This window comes from Nyctibius grandis, chromosome 10 (assembly GCF_013368605.1).
Source record: "Nyctibius grandis isolate bNycGra1 chromosome 10, bNycGra1.pri, whole genome shotgun sequence".
In the NCBI taxonomy this organism is placed as follows: Eukaryota; Metazoa; Chordata; class Aves; order Nyctibiiformes; family Nyctibiidae; genus Nyctibius; species Nyctibius grandis.
Window position 1 is genome coordinate 2198361 of NC_090667.1, and position 27682 is coordinate 2226042.

The following is a 27682-nucleotide window of genomic DNA, read 5'->3' on the forward strand; positions in this document are numbered from 1 at the left end:
ACACAGCCCAAGCAGAACATTTCTACTAGTCGTGTACAACGCCGTGCATATTTCTATTCAGAGTACCTGTGATTTCTGTGACCTCAGGCACAAGGCCAGTGTGAACACACAGAATTTAACATTTTTTAAACAGGAGTCAAGTATGGCCATTTCCAGGATTCCTCCATCAGTGCTATTTAGAAGAAAATGTTAAAAAAATTGCACAGGAAGGCACCTTACGAATCAAGAAGGATTTGCATTCTCAATACTGAATAATGGAAAGGGCTTAAAATTTATCTTCAAGATGCCATCTCCTAGTCATGCTTTTAACTTACCTCATCAGAGACAAAACGGTACTTGAGGACAAAAAGTCTTAAAATGCCACAGCAGGACAACAGAGAAGCATGAAACCTATTTTGACTGGCCAGGCTGCTACTCTTCCATTCTGAAACCAAACCTACCTTTCAAGCAAGTGAAAATTTCTAAGGATCAGAATAAAATGCCATTACCATTGCCCATTTTTAAATAAGAATTTACTGAACTGTGTAAGGCAGCAGGTCAGATAACGGTTTGTTTAGTTAGACAATTGCACAGGAGTTCAAATTATGAAAACTGTCCTGCTGCAGCCCTCAATTTTTGACTGTCAAGCCATGTCAATCCCATCAGTCAATATTGACCTAACTTCTCCTTCTCAACAATCTTCATTTATTCTAAGCTGTAATCCATCGCAGTTTCCTATATTGATTTTGTCTCTTTTCATTTTCTTGCTGTTCATTATGGTAAACGTTACTTTTATCCTTCCTAATTTTGTACAAGGACAGCAGGGCAAGAATAGAGCTAATGTACTATTGAATTTCCTTGCAGCCTGATGAAAAGACACACTGTTTAAGAACTATAGGTCAAAAGAGAAAAAAGCACTGAAGTTTTTGAGCTTAACCAAGATCAGGAGCTTGCTGAAACTGTCAGTACATGAATTGACAAACAAGCACTTACTAGAGTATTTTTTCTTGAAGGGAAGAGAAAGATCTTAAATGAGTAGTTCTAGGGAAGGAACAACATTTTTATAAATTTTATAGATCACAGCACTGTTGTACATCACTGTACTTACGAGTGCTATATGCAGGCTCACACTGAAGTGACAATATTTGGATCTTCTCTTCGTCAGTCTCTACGTTCAGGTTGGACAAGTACTGCTTCACCTTCCTCGCCATCTGCGCGTCCTCGTACAGCCTTCTTGGCGTTCAGAAGCGAGCTGCCGTCGGGCACGTTTTTGTGAGCGCCTCCCTGTACATCCAGCATGTTCGAGTTCGTGCTGCCCTGGCTCAGAGATCTAGAAAAAAAAAAGAGCAGAGCAGTAAATTTTTAGGTCTCAACAGCAACGAGGAGCTACAGTAGCACACGCCAAAGCAGATTAATACCAATAATCTTCAGTTAGGGCTAGTGCATGCTGATGCAAATGAGTTAAAAAGATGAACAGCATTAAAACAACACGTCTTAAAATATTCTGGTAAATTGATAGCAGCAATTTGAGTCTAGAAAAGGATTGCCTATGAGAGCGTGGAACTAGCAAGAAGGAGGCGCATGAAGGACCTGTCTAGCTCTGCTGAGGAGTCGCGGGCTTGTTCTGCAAACCCCCAACGCTACCTCAGCTGTGGATCATAAGGACGGACAAGCTTGATGACTTTAAGGCATCTGGTACCCACTGTTTGCATCAGGCTTCCAACAGAAATATCTTGCAATTCAGCTGAGTACAGATGTGAGTGACTAGCGTGATCCTCTGAGAAAACTGAGCTCTGACAATGTTTAAATAAGGGGGAAAGTTATGTGAAATACGCAAGTATATTTTATTACACACTTAACTTCCTTCTCCAATTAAGTAAATACATTCACAGAAGAGCAGCACATCAAAAGAAACGTATCCCAACCGAGGTCAGGAAGGCAGTGATGATACACATGTGCCCAGACTTGCACCTATGAAGACGCTCCTCAACGCTCCTCATTTTGAGCTGCCATTTCTATCAGCGACTGAAGCAAAACCAAATAACCCCCAAAGTGTTAACGTACATCAGTTACTCTCCCTGACAGTCACTCCTATCCGTGATGAATCAGTGACCAAACTGATGATGGTAGAGTTCCAACGTACACATCACCTCTGTTTCAGCTGTCAGAAGTCCTACAGCCACACCAGTCCCTCCTCCATTTTTTAATAAATGCAGATCACAGTCTATGTTACACGTAAATTCTAATGGAAAGTGTCAATAAAGCTGTTTGTGGTTTTTTTTTTAAACATTCAGAGGATTATCTCTATTTTAAAAGGCTAAAATAAGTTGTGAAGATGTTTATCAAGATCTTGAGTGCGTTTACAGAATCCCAAGTGCCAGAATAAACAATCTCCAGCACGGAAGAGCCGTAAGGGCTCGGAGTCAGAATGAAACATGTTGTCTGAGGAAGGCTGAAGAGTCGAGCAGGCTGAGCTTCAAAAAAACAAAGTGGTAGAAAACAGCTGACTGCAATATTTTTGAAGAAGTTAAATAAATCAATCTAGGAGAAAATAGAAGCTTAAAAACTGGTAGAAATTTATAGTTTAATTAAATAAGGAAGTATTGCTATTATAGGCAAAGAGCAGCAAACAGCATGATGGACTGTTCACACTATTCCAACCAAGGGGCACTCCTGTCTCCTACAGACAAGAACAAAGCTACTATCTATTATATAATGAAACAGGAAACTACACTGTTTATTTTTAATGATAGAAGTATTTTATTGCTTACGTACACACTGTTTTTTAAGTCTGGACTTGACTTTTTAAGGCAATTTAATTCAATTTCCTTTAAAAATTATTCTTCCTTATCCACTTGTGTTCACAGTAACCCCAAGAGTTACAAATTATGGTGGCTCCAGTTGGGTCCTAGTATTTCTCCCCCTGAGCTGCACTGCGAGCGGTGGATTACCGACCCCCCAGCGCTGCCAGCCCAGCTCTCCTGCACCCAGGGCATCCACACGTTGCTGATCACAGAATCACAGAATCAGTGAGGTTGGAAGAGCCCTCTGGGATCATCGAGTCCAACCATTGCCCTGACACCACCATGGCAACTAGACCAGGGCACTAAGTGCCATGTCCAGGCTTTTCTTAAACTCCTCCAGAGATGGTGACTCCACCACCTCCCTGGGCAGCCCCTTCCAATGGCTAATGACCCTTGCTGAGAAGAAATGCTTCCTCATGTCCAACCTGAACCTCCCCTGGAGAAGGTTGAGGCTGTGTCCTCTTGTCCTGTAGCTGGTTGCCTGGGAGAAGAGGCCGACTCCCACTGCGCTACAACCTCCCTTCAGGTAGTTGTAGACTGCACTAAGGTCACCTCTGAGCCTCCTCTTCTCCAGGCTAAACACCCCCGGCTCCCTCAGCCGTTCCTCATAGGTCAGACCCTCCAGACCCTTCCCCAGCTTGGTCGCCCTCCTCTGGACTCGCTCCAACACCTCAACATCTCTCTTGAAGTGCGGGGCCCAGAACTGGACACAGGATTCAAGGTGTGGCCTCACCAGTGATTTCGCACCAGGGCCCAGGATCCAAACCTGCTCTCCCCCGTTTGTCCAGCACATGTCCTGGCACTGTCCCCAGCCTCAGCTGGCTCTAACCCAGATGTCCACAGTATGAGAACGAGTTTCACAGTGCAAAGGCACACAGGCTCAGGTACACGGGTGACAGTTTATGGGCACAAATACACATAAGCACACATGACACACGGCTGCAATGTCATCTTACAGTCACTGCCACGTGTCAGTCAGGAACCCAATTAGCCAGTCTTAGTCCTCTCATTTGTAGCCATTTCATTAATCAAGATTCCCAGTGAAATCAGTGAGGATTTTGGTGTACGAAATGTGAGATACATTTTTTATATATATATTAAAAATAAACACTTTGAAGCTTGAACTTAGATTGCAGGAGGGAAATGACTGTCTCATTATCACAATTCAAAGTGTCCTTCTAGTTTTAAAAATGCACAATGGCTTAAACTTTTCTGTTACACGTTAAAAAGCAAGTATTAACTTCCCCAAACAGTCTGCCTTCCAACATAACTGCACAGCAGGGTTTTTTTTATGCATAAAGCCAAAACTGAAACAACTTATCTAGTACACAAAAGCAACTCAGAATTTTTGTAGCTGCAGTATATCGTTGACTGTAACCCCTTATTCCTGTTTTCCAGAAAAATATGTATTGCAGGGTTAATAAAATGCATGCTGTATTTCAGATGCATGCACTAACGAGGAGGATGCAGTATGTTAAGAGTTGCATAATCTTTATTTATCTTAGTTGCATTCATCTCTACACTTACCCCAAACTTCTCCACCTCTTCTTCCTGTAAGCAAGAGCCATATACATTGAAGCATGTATTTGAACAGAAAAGCACAGGAAAAAAATAAAACAGTTGAGAGTCAGGAAGAAAGATGTAGACAGGAAAGAACAGAAAAGAAAAAATTCTATACAGCAAAATTCTTCTCAAACAATGACACAATGTTTTAATGGAATGCAAGGGCAGGACTTGCTCAAACACTAACATGAAGAACATCTATCAGTTTTTTGTTTATTTTTAAGTTTAACCTATGAATTTAACAACCAAACTCGCATTAAATTTTCTTGTTAAGTATTTCCCATAAGTCCAGTTCAATTTTGGTGGAGTGAGCAAAAACTGTTTAACTTATTCATATTGCAGAAAGTGTGATTAAATTAATTTCTTCTTTGCATTAGGACTGCAGTAAGCGTATGAGAAATCATCATCAGTATTCAAGTTTATGATGTTGTTTTCTCTTGATTGCTTGCTGGAAAACAAGCTAGTTGCCAAATACATGTTGAAAAGCTAGATGCTCTATATTAATCGGTAATGAACTTGCCACCAAGTCTCATGTTACTGCTAACAAACATCTTTTCTTGTTAATTTTTAATCTTCAAAAGCATTTATTGGTGCTTCATAACACAAACTGATAGATCAAACACCAGAGGCAATGAAAATGAATATAAATGATGTGAAAATATGGAATTATTTTCTTTTAATCTTTGGCACTATCTCTAATATTAGATGCCTAAGCATTTTATGTCAGTGTGCATAATTTAAATTATGGTCATTAAAATGTGTTCTGAAAAACATACTGAAGGTAACTATTTACTGCTAAATTCATTTAATGATTAGACTTCATTTGGTCTTAGAAAGTGCACAGGGCACCAGGGAAATTTATTTATAGACTGAGTTCATCTGTGAATGACAAAGTTTCTAAAAAGCAATCATAATTATCACAAGGAGCTTTATAACTTTATGTTTAAAAAGGAAATTTTGCTCATTTAAATCCAACAGACTGAAGGTGAATCTCCACTTTGAAACGAATCCAACTTTAAACAACGTTAACAAGGTAACTTATTTTTGGTCCAAATCTGGATTGGACCAATTTTAAACACAACACTTTTGTTTCCTGATAGTCAGCCTTGAAAACAAAACCAAGATGGGATTCATGATTGTCTGTGAATCCTCACCCCTAGAAGAGGCAAGGAACCAAACCTCTGGGCTCCCACCTACGCCTCGTATCCCTGCGTATGCTGTTTCCTCCCCCTGCACAGACACAACTGAATTCATAAATTGAAGACAGGACAACTGCACAGGCGACCCACCAACTGGAATTGAGTCAGGGCTTGTACAAAGCACACCTCCCCCGTGCCCTGCCCACCCCACGGTGCTCAGAGCCCTCCGCTGCCGGGGACACCCACCCAACATCACTCCAAAGGCTATTCTGTCAGTTTTTGAGGTATGTGATTCAGCACAGGACATCACTTTGTCACCAGCTCCCCACCCAAACTGCATCCCGAGGGGTTTTTGTCTGGCCCATTAGTTCAAGAGTCAAACTAACAGTGCAAGGAAAGGAGAACAAAACCCCTCCCGGCAGGATCCACAGGCATCGGGACCCCGCACGGACACAACGGAGTCGCCAGTGGGAAGCAAATAGATGCAGGAAATTATTTAGTTCCACTAAACATCATCTGGAGCTAATCAGCACCAGATTAGAAGTCGTGGTGCTTTTATTCTGCAGTTTGTTAACACAGAGCCCGACGATATTATGCGTCAGAAAGAAAAACAAAAATAACCAAAGAAAAAATAAAACAAGAAAACACCCTCCACCTGCTTACAGCCTGAACATAGCAAACATTATGTAGGTGGGGCAAGCTGTGTTTAGGACAAATAAAAAAATACTTTGCTTGGTTTTAATGTTATCAGTGGAGTTTTGTTTTGAAGCAACATTTCAGATTTATACATGGGTGATTTAGGTGCTTTTTTAATATATATATATATACACACACATATATATATATATGATTTCCTCCCTAATATTATACCTCTCACTAATACTAACATTTTATTTAGCAAAAATATGAATCATTAATATTAGAATCTATTCTTTGCTTTTTAAAGACAACAAATTGGTTTAGTAGTCATTAAAAGCAGGTCTTGGAAGCACCAATTGTACTGCCATGATTTGGTAAAGGTTGCAGTGCTGATGGTAAATGTCAATGGTAAGTTACACAATGAAATATTAACGTACGGATGCACACACAACCCCAGATCCCTACCCACGCCGAGACACCTTCAATCCTACTGTCTTTCTAAATTGCACACCTTTGTCTGAACATCACAGCCGGGTCCATGTTTGCTGAGGTCATCCTGACAAGCTGCCGGATTTCTTTGGCAATCATCCGGAGTTTCTCAAAATTTACCAGGCCATCCACTTTAGAATCATTTCCTGCATAATTGAAACACACACACAGGCAAAAAAGGCAGTAAGAAACACTTTTTTAATCAGCCATGTGTTTTTAAGTCCCCCACGTTATCCTTCTTCCCTCCATCAACAAAAGTGCTTTAATCAAAATAGCAAGAAAACACAAAACTCTGGCAAAACACAACTGACAGTCAGGCCCACTCAGACTACCCAGCACTGCTCTTGGTCAGCTACTTCTAAAGTAACACGTATTAGTAGGAGGACAGAGGAGGATGTGAACTATGCTCAAATTCACTGGCATAGATGTTAAAACAATATAAATACAGAACTGACACCAACAGCGTTCACATTCTGACATGAGCTCAAATAGTCCTGAAATATCACAGCCAGGCAGTGGGCATGTTGGAAATGCTCACCCTTAACCGACTGTGAACAGCACTTTGTGTAAAAGGAAAAAAAATGGAAGTGTTTAAACAAAACCCCTTGAAAATGCTGAAAGCAAGAGTAGGAGGTGTTATACCATCGTAGCTGTCTGAAAGCCACAACATGGAACAAAAACCTAGAAACATCGCAGCACCAAGCTTTTGTAAGAGAAATATTTGTGAAGTAGTGTAACTACCAGTTAGCACACTCACCTACTCCTCCACCCTAAACCTTAGGACAGATGATGAAGATTAAGCATTGCTTTTTAAAATATTAAAAATAAGCATTTAATTTTTAATTTTTGTTGAGTCTCTTCCATTAGGCATTCAGAGTTCTGTCTTATTTTACTCCTACAAAGGACGCATCGAAAGCATCCTACTGGTGGCAGCTTCTTTTAGACATTTGTTGAATCACAGAGCACTGAAAGCACTAAAGCATATTCAATGTTTAGTTTATTATTTCCTCTCTGCTTGACATTACCTTCATGCAGAAACGTGAGATCCTTCTTGACAACAGGAAAAAGGGGAATAATTGGAGGCTGCATGCTCTGGCTGCTCAGGATGTTGCGGTATTTTGCCATGTTTCGAGATGGATCAAAAAGATCTTGAAGGTCTCGGAGGTGCTTTTCGTACTTGCTTGGTAACTTTTTCCCAAGTGCCTCTGAGACGAGCGACTGGTGCCAGATTTAACCCACTGTAAGGCAGATATATTGTCATTATTAGATGTCAGCAGAATCATTACCTTTCATAAGGAATTAAAGTGTTTGTTTTTTTTTGTTTTAAGGATTAAAAATAGCTTTCCCAAGGTTGAAGTTCATCCCAATAAACCTCTGCTGTTCACTCCTGTGAGCAAGTGAAAGAGAGCTGTAAAAAGCACGACTGCTCCCTATTCACAAGGAACAAATTTCAAGTTAGGCTGCCAAAACAACCCCTCTAACACAGTACTGATGCCCATTCAATTTAAGAACCACTTCTCTCCTGTAAAAATGTATACCACAATAAGGACAAAAAGGGTGTAAAATTAATGAGGTGAATACATGGCTACAGTAGCGAGTGAGAACAGTGCCCAGCTTATCCCAAGCAAAAGTATGTTTGGAGCACTTGTAAACGAGCACCAGACTGGGAATTAGAAGCAGCAGATATGCTAAAACCTGTTATTGTGCCCTCATTTCTCATTAAGTAAAAATATATCCAGAATTAGTTGCATGAAATTAAAAAAAAAATTTAAAAAATGAAATATATTCATCCTCCTATCATAATTTGTCACCAACTTTGCTCAGGAAGTTTCACAATGATTACAAAGTCCTTGTAGCTGCAGAATTGGAAAGCGATATTCTCCAGCATTCGTTAGTAGATCCAAAATCATACAATTACTGAATTTGCCACTGTAAGAAGATTTTCTTCTTGTTTTGAAAGCCTCAAAGCCTTATTTTGCATTTTTTTAATTTTTTTATACAGATTTCTCTCTACACTATTGTCAAATCACAAACAAAGCCTTCTCTCACATGAAAAATCAAACATATGCCACCACACAGCTCCTCTTTTACATGCTACATTAGGATGGTATCTTCCTATTTCATGGAACATATGGCATCATACTGATATGTAACTCAAGGCAAGAAAGAGAACGCTTGTGGCATATGCTAACCAAAACATGTTCCTCTGGAAATAAGGGTAAAACAAAAGCTGACTTATTTGCTTTTTTTTTTTTTAAATAAGTCAGCTTTTGTTTTACCCTTATTTCCAGAGGAATATGTTTTGGTTAGCATATGCCACAAGCGTTCTCTTTCTTGCCTTGAGATACATATCAGTATGATGCCATATGTTCCATGAAATAGGAAGATACCATCCTAATGTAGCATGTAAAAGAGGAGCTGTGTGGTGGCATATGTTTGATTTTTCATGTGAGAGAAGGCTTTGTTTGTGATTTGACAATAGTGTAGAGAGAAATCTGTATAAAAAAATTAAAAAAATGCAAAATAAGGCTTTGAGGCTTTCAAAACAAGAAAAAAATCTTCTTACAGTGGCAAATTCAGTAATTGTATGATTTTGGATCTACTAACAAATGCTGGAGAATATCACTTTCCAGTTCTGCAGCTACAAGGACTTTGTAATCATTGTGAAACTTCTTGAGCAAAGTTGGTGACAAATTATGATAGGAGGATGAATTTATTTAATTTTTTAAATTTTTTTTTAATTTCATGCAACTAATTCTGGATATATTTTTACTTAATGAGAAATGAGGGCACAATAACAAGTTTTGGCATATCTGCTGCTTCTAATTCCCAGTCTGGTGCTCGTTTACAAGTGCTCCAAACATACTTTTGCTTGGGATAAGCTGGGCACTGTTCTCACTCGCTACTGTAGCCATGTATTCACCTCATTAATTTTACACCCTTTTTGTCCTTATTGTGGTATACATTTTTACAGGAGAGAAGTGGTTCTTAAATTGAATGGGCATCAGTACTGTGTTAGAGGGGTTGTTTTGGCAGCCTAACTTGAAATTTGTTCCTTGTGAACAGGGAGCAGTCGTGCTTTTTACAGCTCTCTTTCACTTGCTCACAGGAGTGAACAGCAGAGGTTTATTGGGATGAACTTCAACCTTGGGAAAGCTATTTTTAATCCTTAAAACAAAAATAACCCTTTAATTCCTTATGAAAGGTAATGAGTCTGCTGACAGCTAATAATGACATATATCTGCCTTACAGCGGGTTAAATCTGGCACCAGTCGCTCGTCTCAGAGGCACTTGGGAAAAGTTACCAAGCAAGTACGAAAAGCACCTCCGAGACCTTCAAGATCTTTTTGATCCATCTCGAAACATGGCAAAATACCGCAACATCCTGAGCAGCCAGAGCATGCAGCCTCCAATTATTCCCCTTTTTCCTGTTGTCAAGAAGGATATCACGTTTCTGCATGAAGGTAATGTCAAGCAGAGAGAAATAATAAACTAGACATTGAATATGCTTTAGTGCTTTCAGTGCTCTGTGATTCAACAAATGTCTAAAAGAAGCTGCCACCAGTAGGATGCTTTCAATGCGTCCTTTGTAGGAGTAAAATAAGACAGAACTCTGAATGCCTAATGGAAGAGACTCGATAAAAATTAAAAATTAAATGCTTATTTTTAATATTTTAAAAGCAATGCTTAATCTTCATCATCTGTCCTAAGGTTTAGGGTGGAGGAGTAGGTGAGTGTGCTAACTGGTAGTTACACTACTTCACAGATATTTCTCTTACAAAAGCTTGGTGCTGCGATGTTTCTAGGTTTTTGTTCCATGTTGTGGCTTTCAGACAGCTACGATGGTATAACACCTCCTACTCTTGCTTTCAGCATTTTCAAGGGGTTTTGTTTAAACACTTCCATTTTTTTTTCCTTTTACACAAAGTGCTGTTCACAGTCGGTTAAGGTTGAGCATTTCCAAACATGCCCACTGCCTGGCTGTGATATTTCAGGACTATTTGAGCTCATTTCAGAATGTGAACGCTGTTGGTGTCAGTTCTGTATTTATATTGTTTTAACATCTATGCCAGTGAATTTGGGCATAGTTCACATCCTCCTCTGTCCTCCTACTAATACTTGTTACTTTAGAAGTAGATGACCAAGAGCAGTGCTGGGTAGTCTGAGTGGGCCTGACTGTCAGTTGTGTTTTGCCAGAGTTTTGTGTTTTCTTGCTATTTTGATTAAAGCACTTTTGTTGATGGAGGGAAGAAGGATAACGTGGGGGACTTAAAAACACATGGCCGATTAAAAAAGTGTTTCTTACTGCCTTTTTTGCCTGTGTGTGTGTTTTAATTATGCAGGAAATGATTCTAAAGTGGATGGCCTGGTAAATTTTGAGAAACTCCGGATGATTGCCAAAGAAATCCGGCAGCTTGTCAGGATGACCTCAGCAAACATGGACCCGGCCGTGATGTTCAGACAAAGGTGTGCAATTTAGAAAGACAGTAGGATTGAAGGTGTCTCAGCGTGGGTAGGGATCTGGGGTTGTGTGTGCATCTGTACGTTAATATTTCATTGTGTAACTTACCATTGACATTTACCATCAGCACTGCAACCTTTACCAAATCATGGCAGTACAATTGGTGCTTCCAAGACCTGCTTTTAATGACTACTAAACCAATTTGTTGTCTTTAAAAAGCAAAGAAGAATAGATTCTAATATTAATGATTCATATTTTTGCTAAATAAAATGTTAGTATTAGTGAGAGGTATAATATTAGGGAGGAAATCATATATATATATATATGCGTGTGTGTATATATATATATATATTTTAAAAAGTACCTAAATCACCCATGTATAAATCTGAAACGTTCCTTCAAAACAAAACTCCACTGATAACATTAAAACCAAGCAAAGTATTTTTTTATTTGTCCTAAACACAGCTTGCCCCACCTACATAATGTTTGCTATGTTCAGGCTGTAAGCAGGTGGAGGGTGTTTTCTTGTTTTATTTTTTCTTTGGTTATTTTTGTTTTTCTTTCTGATGCATAATATCATCGGGCTCTATGTTAACAAACTGCAGAATAAAAGCACCACGACTTCTAATCTGGTGCTGATTAGCTCCAGATGATGTTTAGTGGAACTAAATAATTTCCTGCATCTATTTGCTTCCCACTGGCTGAACTAAAAGCATCAGCGACTCCGTTGTGTCCGTGCGGGGTCCCGATGCCTGTGGATCCTGCCGGGAAGGGTTTTGTTCTCCTTTCCTTGCACTGTTAGTTTGACTTTTGAACTAATGGGCCAGACAAAATCCCTTGGGATGCAGTTTGGGTGGGGAGCTGGTGACAAAGTGATGTCTGTGCTGAATCACTGCATGGTTTATACTTCAAAAAATGACAGAATAGCCTTTGGAGTGGTGTTGGGTGGGTGTCCCCGGCAGCGGAGGGCTCTGAGCACCGTGGGGTGGGCAGGGCACGGGGGAGGTGTGCTTTGTACAAGCCCCGACTCAATTCCAGTTGGTAGGTCGCCTGTGCAGTTGTCCTGTCTTCAATTTATGAATTCAGTTGTGTCTGTGCAGGGGAAGGAAACAGCGTACGCAGGGATACGAGGCGTAGGTGGGAGCCCAGAGGTTTGGTTCCTTGCCTCTTCTAGGGGTGAGGATTCACAGACAATCATGAATCCCATCTTGGTTTTGTTTTCAAGGTTGACTATCAGGAAACAAAAGTGTTTTGTTTAAAATTGGTCCAATCCAGATTTGGACCAAAAATAAGTTACCTTGTTAACGTTGTTTAAAGTTGGATTCGTTTCAAAGTGGAGATTCACCTTCAGTCTGTTGGATTTAAATGAGCAAAATTTCCTTTTTAACATAAAGTTATAAAGCTCCTTGTTGATAATTATGATTGCTTTTTAGAAACTTTGTCATTCACAGATGAACTCAGTCTATAAATAAATTTCCCTGGTGCCCTGTGCACTTTCTAAGACCAAATGAAGTCTAATCATTAAATGAATTTAGCAGTAAATAGTTACCTTCAGTATGTTTTTCAGAACACATTTTAATGACCATAATTTAAATTATGCACACTGACATAAAATGCTTAGGCATCTAATATTAGAGATAGTGCCAAAGATTAAAAGAAAATAATTCCATATTTTCACATCATTTATATTCATTTTCATTGCCTCTGGTGTTTGATCTATCAGTTTGTGTTATGAAGCACCAATAAATGCTTTTGAAGATTAAAAATTAACAAGAAAAGATGTTTGTTAGCGGTAACATGAGACTTGCTAGCAAGTTCATTACCTATTAATATAGAGCATCATCTAGCTTTTCAACATGTATTTGGCAACTAGCTTGTTTTCCAGCAAGCAATCAAGAGAAAACAACATCATAAACTTGAATACTGATGATGATTTCTCATGCACTTACTGCAGTCCTAATGCAAAGAAGAAATTAATTTAATCACACTTTCTGCAATATGAATAAGTTAAACAGTTTTTGCTCACTCCACCAAAATTGAACTGGACTTATGGGAAATACTTAACAAGAAAATTTAATGCGAGTTTGGTTGTTAAATTCATAGGTTAAACTTAAAAATAAACAAAAAACTGATAGATGTTCTTCATGTTAAAGTGTTTGAGCAAGTCCTGCCCTTGCATTCCATTAAAACATTGTGTCATTGTTTGAGAAGAATTTTGCTGTATAGAAATTTTTTCTTTTCTGTTCTTTCCTGTCTACATCTTTCTTCCTGACTCTCAACTGTTTTATTTTTTCCTGTGCTTTTCTGTTCAAATACATGCTTCAATGTATATGGCTCTTGCTTACAGGAAGAAGAGGTGGAGAAGTTTGGGGTAAGTGTAGAGATGAATGCAACTAAGATAAATAAAGATTATGCAACTCTTAACATACTGCATCCTCCTCGTTAGTGCATGCATCTGAAATACAGCATGCATTTTATTAACCCTGCAATACATATTTTCTGGAAAACAGGAATAAGGGGTTACAGTCAACGATATACTGCAGCTACAAAAATTCTGAGTTGCTTTTGTGTACTAGATAAGTTGTTTCAGTTTTGGCTTTATGCATAAAAAAACCCTGCTGTGCAGTTATATTGGAAGGCAGACTGTTTGGGGAAGTTAATAACTTGCTTTTTAACGTGTAACAGAAAAGTTTAAGCCATTGTGCATTTTAAAACTAGAAGGACACTTTGAATTGTGATAATGAGACAGTCATTTCCCTCCTGCAATCTAAGTTCAAGCTTCAAAGTGTTTATTTTTAATATATATATAAAAAATGTATCTCACATTTCGTACACCAAAATCCTCACTGATTTCACTGGGAATCTTGATTAATGAAATGGCTACAAATGAGAGGACTAAGACTGGCTAATTGGGTTCCTGACTGACACGTGGCAGTGACTGTAAGATGACATTGCAGCCGTGTGTCATGTGTGCTTATGTGTATTTGTGCCCATAAACTGTCACCCGTGTACCTGAGCCTGTGTGCCTTTGCACTGTGAAACTCTACTTGTTCTCATACTGTGGACATCTGGGTTAGAGCCAGCTGTGGCTGGGGACAGTGCCAGGACATGTGCTGGACAAACAGGGGAGAGCAGGTTTGGGTCCTGGGCCCTGGTGCGAAATCATTGGTGAGGCCACACCTTGAATCCCGTGTCCAGTTCTGGGCCCCACGCTTCAAGAGAGATGTTGAGGTGTTGGAGCGAGTCCAGAGGAGGGCGACCAAGCTGGTGAAGGGTCTGGAGGATCTGACCTACAAGGAACGGCTGAGGGAGCTGGGGGTGTTTAGCCTGGAGAAGAGGAGGCTCAGAGGTGACCTTAGTGCAGTCTGCAACTACCTGAAGGGAGGTTGTAGTGGGGTGGGAGTCGGCCTCTTCTCCCAGGCAACCAGCTACAGGACAAGAGTACAGAGCCTCAAGCTTCACCAGGGGAGGTTCAGGTTGAACATTAGTAAGCATTTCTTCTCAGCAAGGGTCATTAGCCATTGGAAGGGGCTGCCCAGGGAGGTGGTGGAGTCACCATCTCTGGAGGGGTTTAAGAAAAGCCTGGACATGGCACTTAGTGCCCTGGTCTAGTTGCCATGGTGGTGTCAGGGCAATGGTTGGACTCGATGATCCCAGCGGGCTCTTCCAACCTCACTGATTCTGTGATTCTGTGATCAGCAACGTGTGGATGCCCTGGGTGCAGGAGAGCTCGGCTGGCAGTGCTGGGGGGTCGGTAATCCACCGCTTGCAGTGCAGCTCAGGGGGAGAAATACTAGGACCCAACTGGAGCCACCATAATTTGTAACTCTTGGGGTTACTGTGAACACAAGTGGATAAGGAAGAATAATTTTTAAAGGAAATTGAATTAAATTGCCTTAAAAAGTCAAGTCCAGACTTAAAAAACAGTGTACGTAAGCAATAAAATACTTATATCATTAAAAATAAACATAGTGTAGTTTCCTGTTTCATTATATAATAGATAGTAGCTTTGTTCTTGTCTGTAGGAGATAGGAGTGCCCCTTGGTTGGAATAGTGTGAACAGTCCATCATGCTATTTGCTGCTCTTTGCCTATAATAGCAATACTTCCTTATTTAATTAAACTATAAATTTCTACCAGTTTTTAAGCTTCTATTTTCTCCTAGATTGATTTATTTAACTTCTTCAAAAATATTGCAGTCAGCTGTTTTCTACCACTTTGTTTTTTTGAAGCTCAGCGTGCTCGACTCTTCAGCCTTCATGTTTCATTCTGACTCCGAGCCATTATGGCTCTTCCGTGCTGGAGATTGTTTATTCTGGCACTTGGGATTCTGTAAACGCACTCAAGATCTTGATAAACATCTTTACAACTTATTTTAGCCTTTTAAAATAGAGATAATCCTCTGAATGTTTAAAAAAAACCCACAAACAGCTTTATTGACACTTTCCATTAGAATTTACGTGTAACATAGACTGTGATCTGCATTTATTAAAAAATGGAGGAGGGACTGGTGTGGCTGTAGGACTTCTGACAGCTGAAACAGAGGTGATGTGTACGTTGGAACTCTACCATCATCAGTTTGGTCACTGATTCATCACGGATAGGAGTGACTGTCAGGGAGAGGAACTGATGTACGTTAACACTTTGGGGGTTATTTGGTTTTGCTTCAGTTGCTGCTAGAATTGGGAGTTCAAAATGAGGAGCGTTGAGGAGCGTCTTCGTAGGTACAAGTCTGGGCACATGTGTATCATCACTGCCTTCCTGACCTCGGTTGGGATACGTTTCTTTTGATGTGCTGCTCTTCTGTGAATGTATTTACTTAATTGGAGAAGGAAGTTAAGTGTGTAATAAAATGTACTTGCCTATTTCACATAACTTTCCCCCTTATTTAAACATTGTCAGAGCTCAGTTTTCTCAGAGGATCACGCTAGTCACTCACGTCTGTACTCAGCTGAATTGCAAGATATTTCTGTTGGAAGCCTGATGCAAACAGTGGGTAGCAGATGTCTTAAACAGTTATCAAGCTTGTCCGTCCTTATGATCTGCAGTTGAGGTAGTGTGGGGGTTTGCAGAACAAGCCCGTGACTCCTCAGCAGAGGTAAACGGGTCCTTCACGCAGCATTGCGCCTCCTTCTTGCTAGTTCCACACTCTCACAGACAATCCTTTTCTAGACTCAAATTGCTGCTATCAATTTACCAGAATATTTTAAGACGTGTTGTTTTAATGCTGTTCATCTTTTTAACTCATTTGCATCAGCATGCACTAGCCCTAACTGAAGATTATTGGTATTAATCTGCTTTGGCGTGTGCTACTGTAGCTCCTCGTTGCTGTTGAGACCTAAAAATTTACTGCTCTGCTCTTTTCTTTTCTAGATCTCTGAGCCAGGGCAGCACGAACTCGAACATGCTGGATGTACAGGGAGGCGCTCACAAAAAACGTGCCCGACGCAGCTCGCTTCTGAACGCCAAGAAGCTGTACGAGGACGCGCAGATGGCGAGGAAGGTGAAGCAGTACTTGTCCAACCTGAACGTAGAGACTGACGAAGAGAAGATCCAAATATTGTCACTGCAGTGTGAGCCTGCATATAGCACTCGTAAGTACAGTGATGTACAACAGTGCTGTGATCTATAAAATTTATAAAAATGTTGTTCCTTCCCTAGAAATACTCATTTAAGATCTTTCTCTTCTCCCTTCAAGAAAAAATACTCTAGTAAGTGCTTATTTGTCAATTCATGTACTGACCGTTTCAGCAAGCTCCTGATCTTGGTTAAGCTCAAAAAACTTCAGTGCTTTTTTCTCTTTTGACCTATAGTTCTTAAACAGTGTGTCTTTTCATCAGGCTGCAAGGAAATTCAATAGTACATTAGCTCTATTCTTGCCCTGCTGTCCTTGTACAAAATTAGGAAGGATAAAAGTAACGTTTACCATATGAACAGCAAGAAAATGAAAAGAGACAAAATCAATATAGAAACTGCGATGGATTACAGCTTAGAATAAATGAAGATTGTTGAGAAGGAGAAGTTAGGTCAATATTGACTGATGGGATTGACATGGCTTGACAGTCAAAAATTGAGGGCTACAGCAGGACAGTTTTCATAATTTGAACTCCTGTGCAACTGTCTAACTAAACAAACCGTTATCTGACCTGCTGCCTTACACAGTTCAGTAAATTCTTATTTAAAAATGGGCAATGGTAATGGCATTTTATTTTGATCCTTAGAAATTTTCACTTGCTTGAAAGGTAGGTTGGTTTCAAAATGGAAGAGTAGCAGCCTGGCCAGTCAAAATAAGGTTTCATGCTTGTCTGTTGTCCTGATGTGGCATTTTAAGACTTTTTGTCCTCAAGTACTGTTTTGTCTCTGATGAGGTAAGTTAAAAGCATGACTAGGAGATGGCATCTTGAAGATAAAATTTTAAGCCCTTTCCATTATTCAGTATTAAGAATGCAAATCCTTCTTGATTCGTAAGGTGCCTTCCTGTGCAATTTTTTTTAACATTTTCTTCTAAATAGCACTGATGGAGGAATCCTGGAAATGGCCATACTTGACTCCTGTTTAAAAAAATGTTAAATTCTGTGTGTTCACACTCGCCTTGTGCCTGAGGTCACCAGAAATCACAGGTAGCTCTGAATAGAAATGTGCACGGCATCGTACACGACTAGTAGAGATGTTCTGCTTGTGCTGTGTTCAGCCAGATATGTAATAGCCCAGAAAGTTTCTACTCAGAGGTAACACCATTGTGGGTTTTATGCTTTACTCCCCCATCAAAAAAAATGAATTAAATCATGTCAGGATGAACTCTTGATAGATGATCTATGTGCAAACATAACAGGTGGCCCTAATGTGCCCAGGAGACAAATATAAATGTTATGAGGTTGTTTTTCAGTTGTTTTAAATCATATAAAATCTTGTTTGCACGGTGCTAGCCATAGATATTTGGAAGTACAAATAGGGAATATACACTGACTGTTTTTACTCCATGTAGTTAAGCAAATCAAGTCCTTTTTTTCTTGAACTTCGAAAAAAGGAAAATGAAGGTTAAGTGGATATACAAATAAATGTGTAGTAGAGTGGCATATTATTAAAGTACCTATTTTTAAAAACTGGAAAAAAAAAACCAACTAAAAACCAAAACACACAGGTAATTGTTCAGTTGGGATTATTTTTTGAGTTTACCCAGAAAAGTAGGAGGTGCAGCTCCCCAGCCTTTTGTCTTGGCAGTAGGATTCTCCTGGTCTTGCCTGCAGAAGCACTGAGCAGCGGTAATGCTGCAATCCAGACTCTTCCAAGGGAATTTCAGGGGAAGTCAGGTGGCCTTAACTTCAGAGTTTATTAATTGCTGTGTGATTAAAGGAGAAAGTGAATCGGTGCCCTGTGTTGTAAGTCAGTTGTGCCACCTAGTGAAAGGCTTGATGCCAGCTGCAAAGCGACTGTTCTCCCTTCCGCGGCATTACGTCATTTTGAAGGAGATGCTGTTATGGTTTTTGCACCTTATGTACAAAATCTAAAATATGGACTTTAATTGTGGTAGAAATAAATCACTTTTTTCATCTTTTGATAAAGTACCTCTATGATATTTTAGAGTTTAGGTTTTTTAATGCCATTTCACATCACAGCCTCTTCAATGTAACGAGATAGGAGTGTGTGGAATAGAAATGGTTTCAAATAAGTTTTATCTGCTTTGTCTGGATGGTTGTACTCAGAGTAACTGTAATAATCTTCCAGTTCAAAGTGCAAGATGTTTATATGCAATTTTTCCATAACAGTGACAAAGAATTTAAGTGAGAGAAGAGGAGCGAAATCCTCAGAAATGTCTCCTGTCCCCATGAGATCGATTGGCCAAACTGCTAAAGCCCATCAGCACCAACAGAACAGGATGAGTCAAGTTCTCCAGGTTCCCACTGTGAATTTATACCCCAGTAGGAAAAAGGGACTCACAAAGGATCACATCACGTTCAGTGAGTATCTTCCGTTGACCTGCCTGGAGAGTTTTATAGGTTCAGTAAATAAGAGGGAGGAGCTGGTTTTAGCTGGGTGGAGTGTTGGAGATACCATTGTGCTTCATTTACTTCATTCACTTCAAAAAACCTGAAGCGTATTACTGTGTTTTAGGAGAGTGTGCTGTTTACTTAGTCATTTGCACTATGTTTAATAACTTTTCTTAAAACAGCTAATGGTAAGGTGCTGTCTCCAAATATGCTCTTGCTTTGTCGCTTTCTTTTTTTTTTTTTCCCCCTTGAACTAAAGAACATGTTCTAACTAAAGTGATCTTAATATCTCTCTCTTGAACAGGTCAGAGGTACCGTGTTGTCTTTGTGTATTTCTGCATTCTAGAGGGGCCTTGCACAAACGGGGTAGAACAACATTGCTTGAAGTATAATACCTTTAGGTGTAATCATTGAACCAAATCACAGACATTTAATATTTTAACCCCTGGAACACCATTATAACAACTTTATTGTCAAATGGGGCAACATATGCTATTAGCTGCTCCTAGTGAGCACCAATTTTTTTCTGTCTCTAAATTTGCTAGTTGCAAAGCAGCATTATGTATTAAAATGCTTGTGACCTATTTGCATAGGTTTTATCATTTGAAAGCTATAATTGTGGGTTATTAAATAGTTAGTTGCAGTCAGTAAATGATACAAGATGATTCTATGATACATGGAGCATCAATATCCATTAAAATAGCTTCAGAAAACAGTATATTGCAGCATATAAAATAGTGTTTCCAGTTAGTATTTATTTCAAATCTCCTCTTAAAAGCCTGTGCAGCTTCATATGTTGCGGAAGCTTTGCTGAGAGGTGTTTCTTCATTCCTGTTTGTGTTCAGTGTTGGTCTACCAAGCTATTGAGAGCTTAAGTTGACTCCCCAGGGCTGTATCTTCTGTAAGGTGGTCTAACAGGGAACAAGAAATACCAGATCATCAGTTTGTGAAGTACGGTGGATGCTGGATTTGCTAAAGTTGCTGAGCTGTGCACAGTGCCCGTGAGTGCTGATTTGTGAAGATCTTGAACTGACTTGTTGCCTGTGACGCAAATTGTTTTTAACACCGTCCCAACAGCATCATGGGCAAGAGTTTCCTCCCAGCTTTATATATTACACAGTTCTTAGTCCTTTACCAAAACCATGACTAGTGTATCTGTTGCAGTGGTTGTGGTTGTGACCTGGGTGACCACTGCTGATCTGATCTCAATTTGTGATGGAGACTGCCTCCACACGCAGAACTCGTCTGAGCATCTGCTCCTCTCTTTGCTGACTACTCCAGGGATTGTTCAACATGGTGCTTAGTTGTGGTTTAAACAGGTATCACTAACTTGAAAGAAGAATAATATGCAGTAAATGATTCTGTTGTTTCTGTAGGTACAGGCTCCCCACAGAAGTCGTTAAGCTTGTCTGAGGAAGTCAGTAGTAAGAAGCAAACAGATGACACTATGTCCATGGCATCTTCCTTGCACTCCAGCCCACCTGCTTCTCCTCAGGGCTCTCCACGCAAAGGTACGTGTGCTGCATGAGTGTTCACAGCGTGCCTGTCAGCGTCTGTCTCAGGAACTCGTGCCTGTGTTGTACTAAAACCAGGGTGGGCAGTGGCAGGAGTGTTTGTTGGTAATGACATGTAAGAGAAATAGTAGTTTAGAATATTCATGACGAGAATAGAAGCGTGTCTTTCTATGAATAGACATAGTTTTTCAATGTATTTGTGTTTTGGCCTTAAAAATCACATCCTGTTTAAAAAGGGGAGCAGTTGTTTTCTTAAAAACTGCTTAAGTGCTTCTGACAGAATTCCTCCTAGCTCTTAAGTGCTGATGCCCTCCAGTGTATCAGTTCAGATTTGGGTGGCCGATTGTATGAATGGGATTCACAAACCTGGGGACTTCCTGAAGACGACAGTGTTGCACAGCAACTGGGGCTGTTGAGACATCTGTTTTTGCCTAAGGTAGCTGGAATATCATGTGATTTGGTGGAGCTGGACGTAAAATGCTGTCATAGTTCTCCAGAACTCAAATCCTTGAGTCACTATTCATTTTTTATTTGTTCTTGTGCACAGGGCTTTGTATACACCCCTGTCTGTCATGATGCCCTGAGAATCCCTTTATTTTTGATGTCTTCGTCTTAAAAGACCCGCGTCACTTCACCGTTAGTCAGCCTTGGATGGGAATTCATTTGAAATCTCTTAACTCCACTTTGTAGTCAGCCAGTGTGGGCAGTGTTGGAACGGTGTAAGGTGTTTCTCCCTCCCTTCTGTGCTGCTTTTGATTCACTGACAGCCCAGAGCCACTGGAGCAGCATGGCATGGCATGGTGACTTACTGCATCTTCTCACCCTTTCCAATGGGAGATCATGCTGGTCTGTCCACTTCTGCCTTCACAAGATAGTGTTGCCTTTAGGAGAATGCCACTTATTTTACTTAAACACAACATATGTATAAGAAGCTTAATGACTCGGGTTGCCAGACCTAGCTCCACTGAGATTTTTGAGCATCGCTTATAAATGTGTTATTTTTGTTAACTTTATCTGGTTCTTTGAAAATAATATTTTGGGTTTTTTGGATTTATTTCATTACTTTAACTTGCTTTCAGCATATTTTTAGCACTGCTCTGGTTTGATTGAGGTGATCCATACCCTGTTGTATGTGTAGTGCTATCAGCTCATTGAACTAAAATCAGGTGCTTCACACACAGTGGAAAGACATAATTTTAGGCATGAACACGTTCCACTTAATCTTAGATGTCATTTTCTTTTGAGCTAGACCCAAGTGATATGCAAATAGGATTGAAGAAAAAATGTTTTAAAATCAGGGCATTATTTTTTCTATTATTTATCTCATCACTTACCAAGATCTGTCTGTGTGATCTTTGTTGTAGTTGGTAACATCCAAAGGTCGGATAACTGCAGTCAAATGAATCTCTCTGGCTCTTCCTCATCACTCGCCAGTGAAACCAGCAACAAGAACAGTGGGCAGCGCAGCTACGGAATAGGTGGGGCTTATTTACAAAAGAAAATTTGGATGATTGTCAAAGCAAGAGACAGTTCTGACAGAAGTGAAAAGGGAGAAAGAGAGGAGGAGAGTGGAAAGGCAGAAGCTGAGCGTGAGCACAGGAAAACGAAGGGACCCCGGTTTAGAAGACTTAGGGAAAGAAGCTTCTCCAGGGAAAGAACAGCTTTTACTGCAAAAAGGGAAGCAGAGCACATTGAAGCCTCAGGAGGGAGTGAAAACCAAAAGGAGAAAGACAGTGATGCTCTGAGTACAGCAAGTATCTATAGCAACAGCGATCTGTGGACATCGTACTGCCTGTGCATGAAGCGTAGGAGAAGAAAGACTCTATGATGTATTTCTAGAAGAAAGACTATGATGTCCACTCTGTGTCAGATATACTGATTTTATCTAAGTTGTTTTAGCATTCTTCATTTACATGTTTAAGCTGTTTAATGTGCTTCCCTTCCAGATATTTGTGTCAGTTGTTTATAGCTAATCACACTTACAGTGCAGTGAAGACAATTATGTGAAGTTTAGAAAATCAAGGCACAGGTACAGTGGCAGTTCTGTTCCTTAGTGTTTCGCAAATGCCAATGAAACAGTAAGTTCTGTAACGTTCTCTTAATTAGACTCTGGATAGTCCCTCATGGTGTAAATCGAGCTCACTTCCAGCATTGATGTGTGTTTGCACTGGTCACATCTTCTGCTCACCCTTTCATTTAGACTTGCATTTAGTTGGTTTGTATACATGTGCTGTTATTTAATGACTTGGGGAAGTGGTCATGGCCCCAAGCCTGTCGGTGTTCAAGAAACATTCAGACAATGCTCTTGGACACGTGGTTCCATTTTTAGGTTGCCCTGTGTGGAGGGAGACCAGTCACTACACCTGAAGGCCCTGAGCGTGGTTTCCCTCAGACCAGCCCAGATGCACTTTGCTGAGTTCAGTTCATTTCAGTTCTTTCCCTGACTCTGAGCTCATCAGAATAAATGATTTAGGCAAGTTGTCCATACTGAGGTCTTTTTCTGATGCAGTGTAGGGATAGGGATCCCATCTGGAGTCACTTTAGCTATACCAGCAGAAGTGTCTACAGGAGATACTTAACTGGAGCCCATGAAGTCCCCAGTATAGTCTTTTTTATGTTCACTCCAGGTACTAGGAAGAGGAGGTGTTGGATATATGGGGCTATATACATTATTTGTGTTTAAAATAACTTATTTAATTATTTGAGGGTAAGCCAAGCAGAAAAAACGCATTATATATTTTGCTCTGAAACTAGTGAGGTCCTCAGCTGTTTCCCTTCTGTGGGAGCAAGGCTGGCGTCTGGTCTGGCTCCTGCCAAAGCTGCATTTCCCGCTCTTGCTTCCTTCTCTGTTAATTTTGGAACAGATAATAAAACTGAAATGGACCATATGGCTAATCCCTGAGTGCTAATAGCTGGCTTTTACCTTAGTCAGCATCTCCTCCTCCACTGCCAAAAATCTTTTTTTGAGTCTCACACGACAGTAGGGCAGAGGGGTAGTGGGAAACGCAGAGTGTTTGTACTAGAGGACTCAGCGCTTGCAAAATTGGAGAGACCTGATCTGTCCACCCACTACTCGTGCTGCAACTGTTGATCCTGTTTATGTAGGTTTAACTTTCTGGTCTGGAGGGTAGTGGAGTTGCAGGTAGGTTATTGGTGTCACCAGACTTGCATTAATAAGTTACAGTGCTAGATGCTGATAGGTGCTGAAAGCTTTAGTACCCTAAAAACTTCAGTGGACTGATTGTATGCAAACAGGATTTGATTGTTTTTTCTTCTAAAATCCTTGCTGAAATGTGTATGTCAATACTTTGTTGTCATACCTAGTAAACTCGAACTGCTCTTTGACCAAGATGTTCTCTCCTCCTCTCCTCTAGGCTATGCCCTCATACCTTCCACTAAATCCGATAACTTCTCGGACTCCAGTCACAGTGAGATTTCATCCCGGTCCAGCATCGTGAGCAACTGCTCAGTGGACTCGATGTCGGCAGCGCTGCAGGACGAGAGGAGTTTGTCCCAGTCTCTCATTGTGGTGGATTCGGGGGGGCCAGAGAGAAAAGAGCATCCTCAGCCGCTGGCCGATTACGGCCAGCCGTGCCCAGGGTAAGGTGCAACTGGGTTTGGTTGGGCTTGGTGTCCTGCTGTCAGAGGGTAACGAAGCTTTGGTCAGGAGACAGTTATGAACTCTGCTGTGGTTATTAAGCTCTTGCTATAAGCTGAAGTCTGGGTGCTCTGTATGGGAAAAGGTCTGTTTTCCCAAGAAACTTAGAGTATACTTGAGTAGACAACAGCTTGTTCTCATCGGTGGGGTTCAGATGGACATCTCTTGCAGGAGACTGCAAACGTGTTAGAAGCTGGGGTGGTACATAGCAAATAGTGCAGTGGTGAGAGGCAGCAGAACAAGAACAGGGTATTATCAGTTCCCTCTGAGTCAGAAGTGCCAGTCACTTAACATCCTCTGATGTGATTATTAAGGATTTTTATTATTATCTGTTGATTAGGTGGACTGGGAGCTTTCTGCCACTGTCCTCCTGAGAGTTTCCACACAAGAGGCCTTATTTAGGATAATGGGAACTTGTCCTGAGGTGACACTTTGAACTGGGAGTTTCTGGTTTTGTCTTACGAGATGTTAAGCCTCGATCCGTAAGATTTAATATGTGGGAATCTTCTTGGGATAGCGTCTTCTGTCCTCAGATGTTGTGGATTCAAGTCAATGAGATGCTCATTACATTTAAAATCTTTACAGCTCATCTCTAAAACAATGTAATTTTTTTAATGATTAAACTCTACAAAGATATATATGTTGTTCCTGTATAATTGATTTAATTCTGTGGCGTTCTCTCCCCTGTAAAAATTTTTTAGTTTATACTTTGCTAAAGTGATGCAGCTCTTCAGAAATTAAGTGATTCAGTTCATTTCATTGTGCTAAAATGGGAATTTAAAGGTGTGCTTTGTAAACTGAAATAATTCCCTTTTCTAAAAGGTATAACACGTGCTGAGAAAGAAAAAGGTGGTAGTACCCTGAAACTAAGATGTGATTATTTATCTGCTTTCTGTCAGGCACTGTCTTGCTGTGGTTGATAGAGGAAAGCTGCTGTGGACCAGATTTGTGTGGATCTGGGCTCAAGCCTGTAAATGCCCGTTGCAGACTGGTTGTTCTGTTGGGAATAGCTGCCCAGCTGCCCCATGCAGTGGTGGGTCGGGAATAACGGTGTCTTCTCAGTGCTCCTGTGTGCCTTGACCTGGCTGTGTACCTGTTGTAAACCCAGAAGTTAGTTGCCTTTAAAAGCAGGTAGTTGTCTCCGAGTATGTCACTCTTATTTTAAAAGCTTATGAGGTTTTTTTCTGCTTTCTGTTGTTTTCAAATGTAGCTGGTCCATCACTAGGCCTGCTCTCATCAGAGGGATGGCTTTCACGTCCTCCATGAGCAACGAGGAGATCTCCCATGACCATATCACGGTAGAGGCAGCAGATAGCGGCCGGGGAAGCTGGACTTCATGCTCGAGTAGTTCTCATGACAACTTCCAGAATATCCCAAACCAGAAGAGCTGGGATCTCCTCAGTTCTTACCGTCACACCCAGCTGGACGGACCTATAGCTGAGGTCGATCCCACAAACTGTTACTCTGAGGAGGCTTATTTGTATTCTGAAGCCTTTTCCAAAGCCAACAGGCAGTCGAAAGCCAGCGTGGAGCTCGATCAGTCTCGGCAGAGCTGGGCCTCCTCCAGCTCGCTGTCTGACACCTATGAAACAAACTATGGGACAATTAAGCGGAGGGGGCTGGAGAACTCTGCAGCGGAGCAGGCGGAGGTTTTGGACTCTAAGCCAGGCGCTGATACGACTTACAAAACTGTTACTTCGAGTACAGAAAAAGGCCTGATAGGTAAGCCAAGCCAACAGCTTGTGGAAGCTTCTACATCTGTTTTTCATTTGGATATTAAGTTGTTAAGAAATGACATCAGCAGGTCTGGGGGCTGGATGGCATGTTAAATTCAGCTTTACATGTGGTTTGAATCAGAACACTACACAGACAGGGTGTTTTCAAGCCACCTTCTTTTGCATTAGGAAAATTGAAATAATAAACCAGCGTACTTCCCGACCACAGTATGGGTCTGCAGGAGAACTGTCTTCATGAAAATGTCAGGCAGTTCCTCTTGGTCGTTCCTCTTGGACCTTTTTGGGTGATTTTGGAAACACTTATCACTGTAGACGTTCCTCTGCCAAGGAGCAATGAGCATGGCTTCTTGAAGCCCATATAGTACAGACTTTCCATGAACCCGAGAGGGAAGAGCATGGCTGCTGAGTGATACAGAGCTCTCCCACCCCTTTGGAGCTGGGGCACCTTTCATCCACAGGGCTTTGGTCTCTGGAAGCTCAAGGGCAAAGCAGATTTCCTTCCTACCTTTGCTGTGTTAAACTGCCATTTATTTGGTTATACATCTGCAGTTTGGCTGCGTATGAAAGGAGAAAAACTTATAAAGTGTCTTTTCAAAGATGCATAGTTCTACTGAGCAAGATGTTCTTTCCCTGTCCTAGTGAGGTTAGCAGCCAAAACTAAAGGAACTGGGTTAGGAACAAGATAAAACATGGAGTGCAAAGCTTTCTAGACTGTAAGTCAAGGGTGCAGCTGAAATGCAGTTTAATTACTGACTAGATTGCTGGAGGCGTTTGTGTTATCAAAGGTAATTGCCTGAATAAACATCACACGTAGGGTGGAGGTCTTGGATGCATTCCTCCTCCTTGGCTTTGTAGGAGAAAGGCAGCATGGTGGAGCCGTGCAGAAGACTTGCTCACAGGTCACTCCTGTGCATGTGCTCTCCCCGTGTAGCCTTTCAAAGCTGCTCATGAGCCTCTGAGCTCCCTGGTAAGAAGTGCTCAGCAACGTGCTTCAGTAGGGCATGCATGTGTCTGCTTAAGCAAAGATCTGGTACGGGTGGATATAATTTCTGGTTTGCAAATGCAAATCTGTTCACTGTTCACCATCATGCAATATGCCAAAGATATTTTCACTTTATTTCACTGTTTGCTTATTCTCTACAAACAACTTGTTCACAGACTCACAGAATCAATGAGGTTGGAAGAGCCCTCTGGGCTCATCGAGTCCAACCATTGCCCTGACACCACCCTGTCAACTAGACCAGGGCACTAAGTGCCATGTCCAGGCTTTTCTTAAACACCTCCAGAGATGGTGACTCCACCAAAAGAGTCTGTCCTGACCGAATGAGTTCAGAATATTGTGAACAAAACAAGAATCTTCAGTTCATTTTCTTAATGAGTGCTGGTGTTGAATAGTTCTCCAAAAGGATTGGCACAAGCTTTCTTGCCTGAAAACTTTCAAACAGAGCTGGAAAGGCCCTGCCCACGTACTGATGGCAGACTGTGGGCTTGACAGAGTCCGTAAATGCGATGGCTTTGTAATGTCACACACATCTCTGCTCTCTGCAACATCGAACGTTTCTTGCTGCAGCCTTTGCTCTACCAGCAGAGAAGGTCTGGAATGGTGGTGTGCCATTGCTGGACATCCAACAGAAAAAGGTTTCCCATTATTTTTACCTATAGCAGACATCAAAATTGATATTGCTGCTGTTTGGTTACATGTCCTTTAACCA

General features: G+C 40.9%; 1 protein-coding gene and 1 long non-coding RNA gene across 9 annotated transcripts in view; one reads left to right on the forward strand and one right to left on the reverse strand.

The window, feature by feature from the left end:
• RAPGEF6 (Rap guanine nucleotide exchange factor 6) overlaps positions 1–27682 on the forward strand; it is a 156615-nt gene that overhangs the window by 123942 nt on the left and 4991 nt on the right. For 6 of the 8 annotated variants that reach the window (XM_068408499.1, XM_068408500.1, XM_068408506.1 and 3 more), the window contains 9 exons: positions 9866–10077; positions 10957–11080; positions 13423–13446; positions 16448–16668; positions 18841–19032; positions 20439–20573; positions 21941–22054; positions 23951–24176; positions 25445–25956. In XM_068408499.1, the coding sequence (XP_068264600.1) occupies positions 9866–10077; positions 10957–11080; positions 13423–13446; positions 16448–16668; positions 18841–19032; positions 20439–20573; positions 21941–22054; positions 23951–24176; positions 25445–25956 (1760 nt within the window). The remainder of the gene's footprint in view (positions 1–9865; positions 10078–10956; positions 11081–13422; positions 13447–16447; positions 16669–18840; positions 19033–20438; positions 20574–21940; positions 22055–23950; positions 24177–25444; positions 25957–27682) is intronic. The other 2 variants (XM_068408503.1, XM_068408502.1) reach the window with 2 other exon arrangements.
• Positions 1258–6758, reverse strand: LOC137667612 (uncharacterized). The gene is made up of 3 exons (XR_011048813.1): positions 6636–6758; positions 4311–4334; positions 1258–1309 (listed from the first exon to the last, which is right to left on the reverse strand). It is a non-coding gene; the product is annotated as an uncharacterized lncRNA (long non-coding RNA).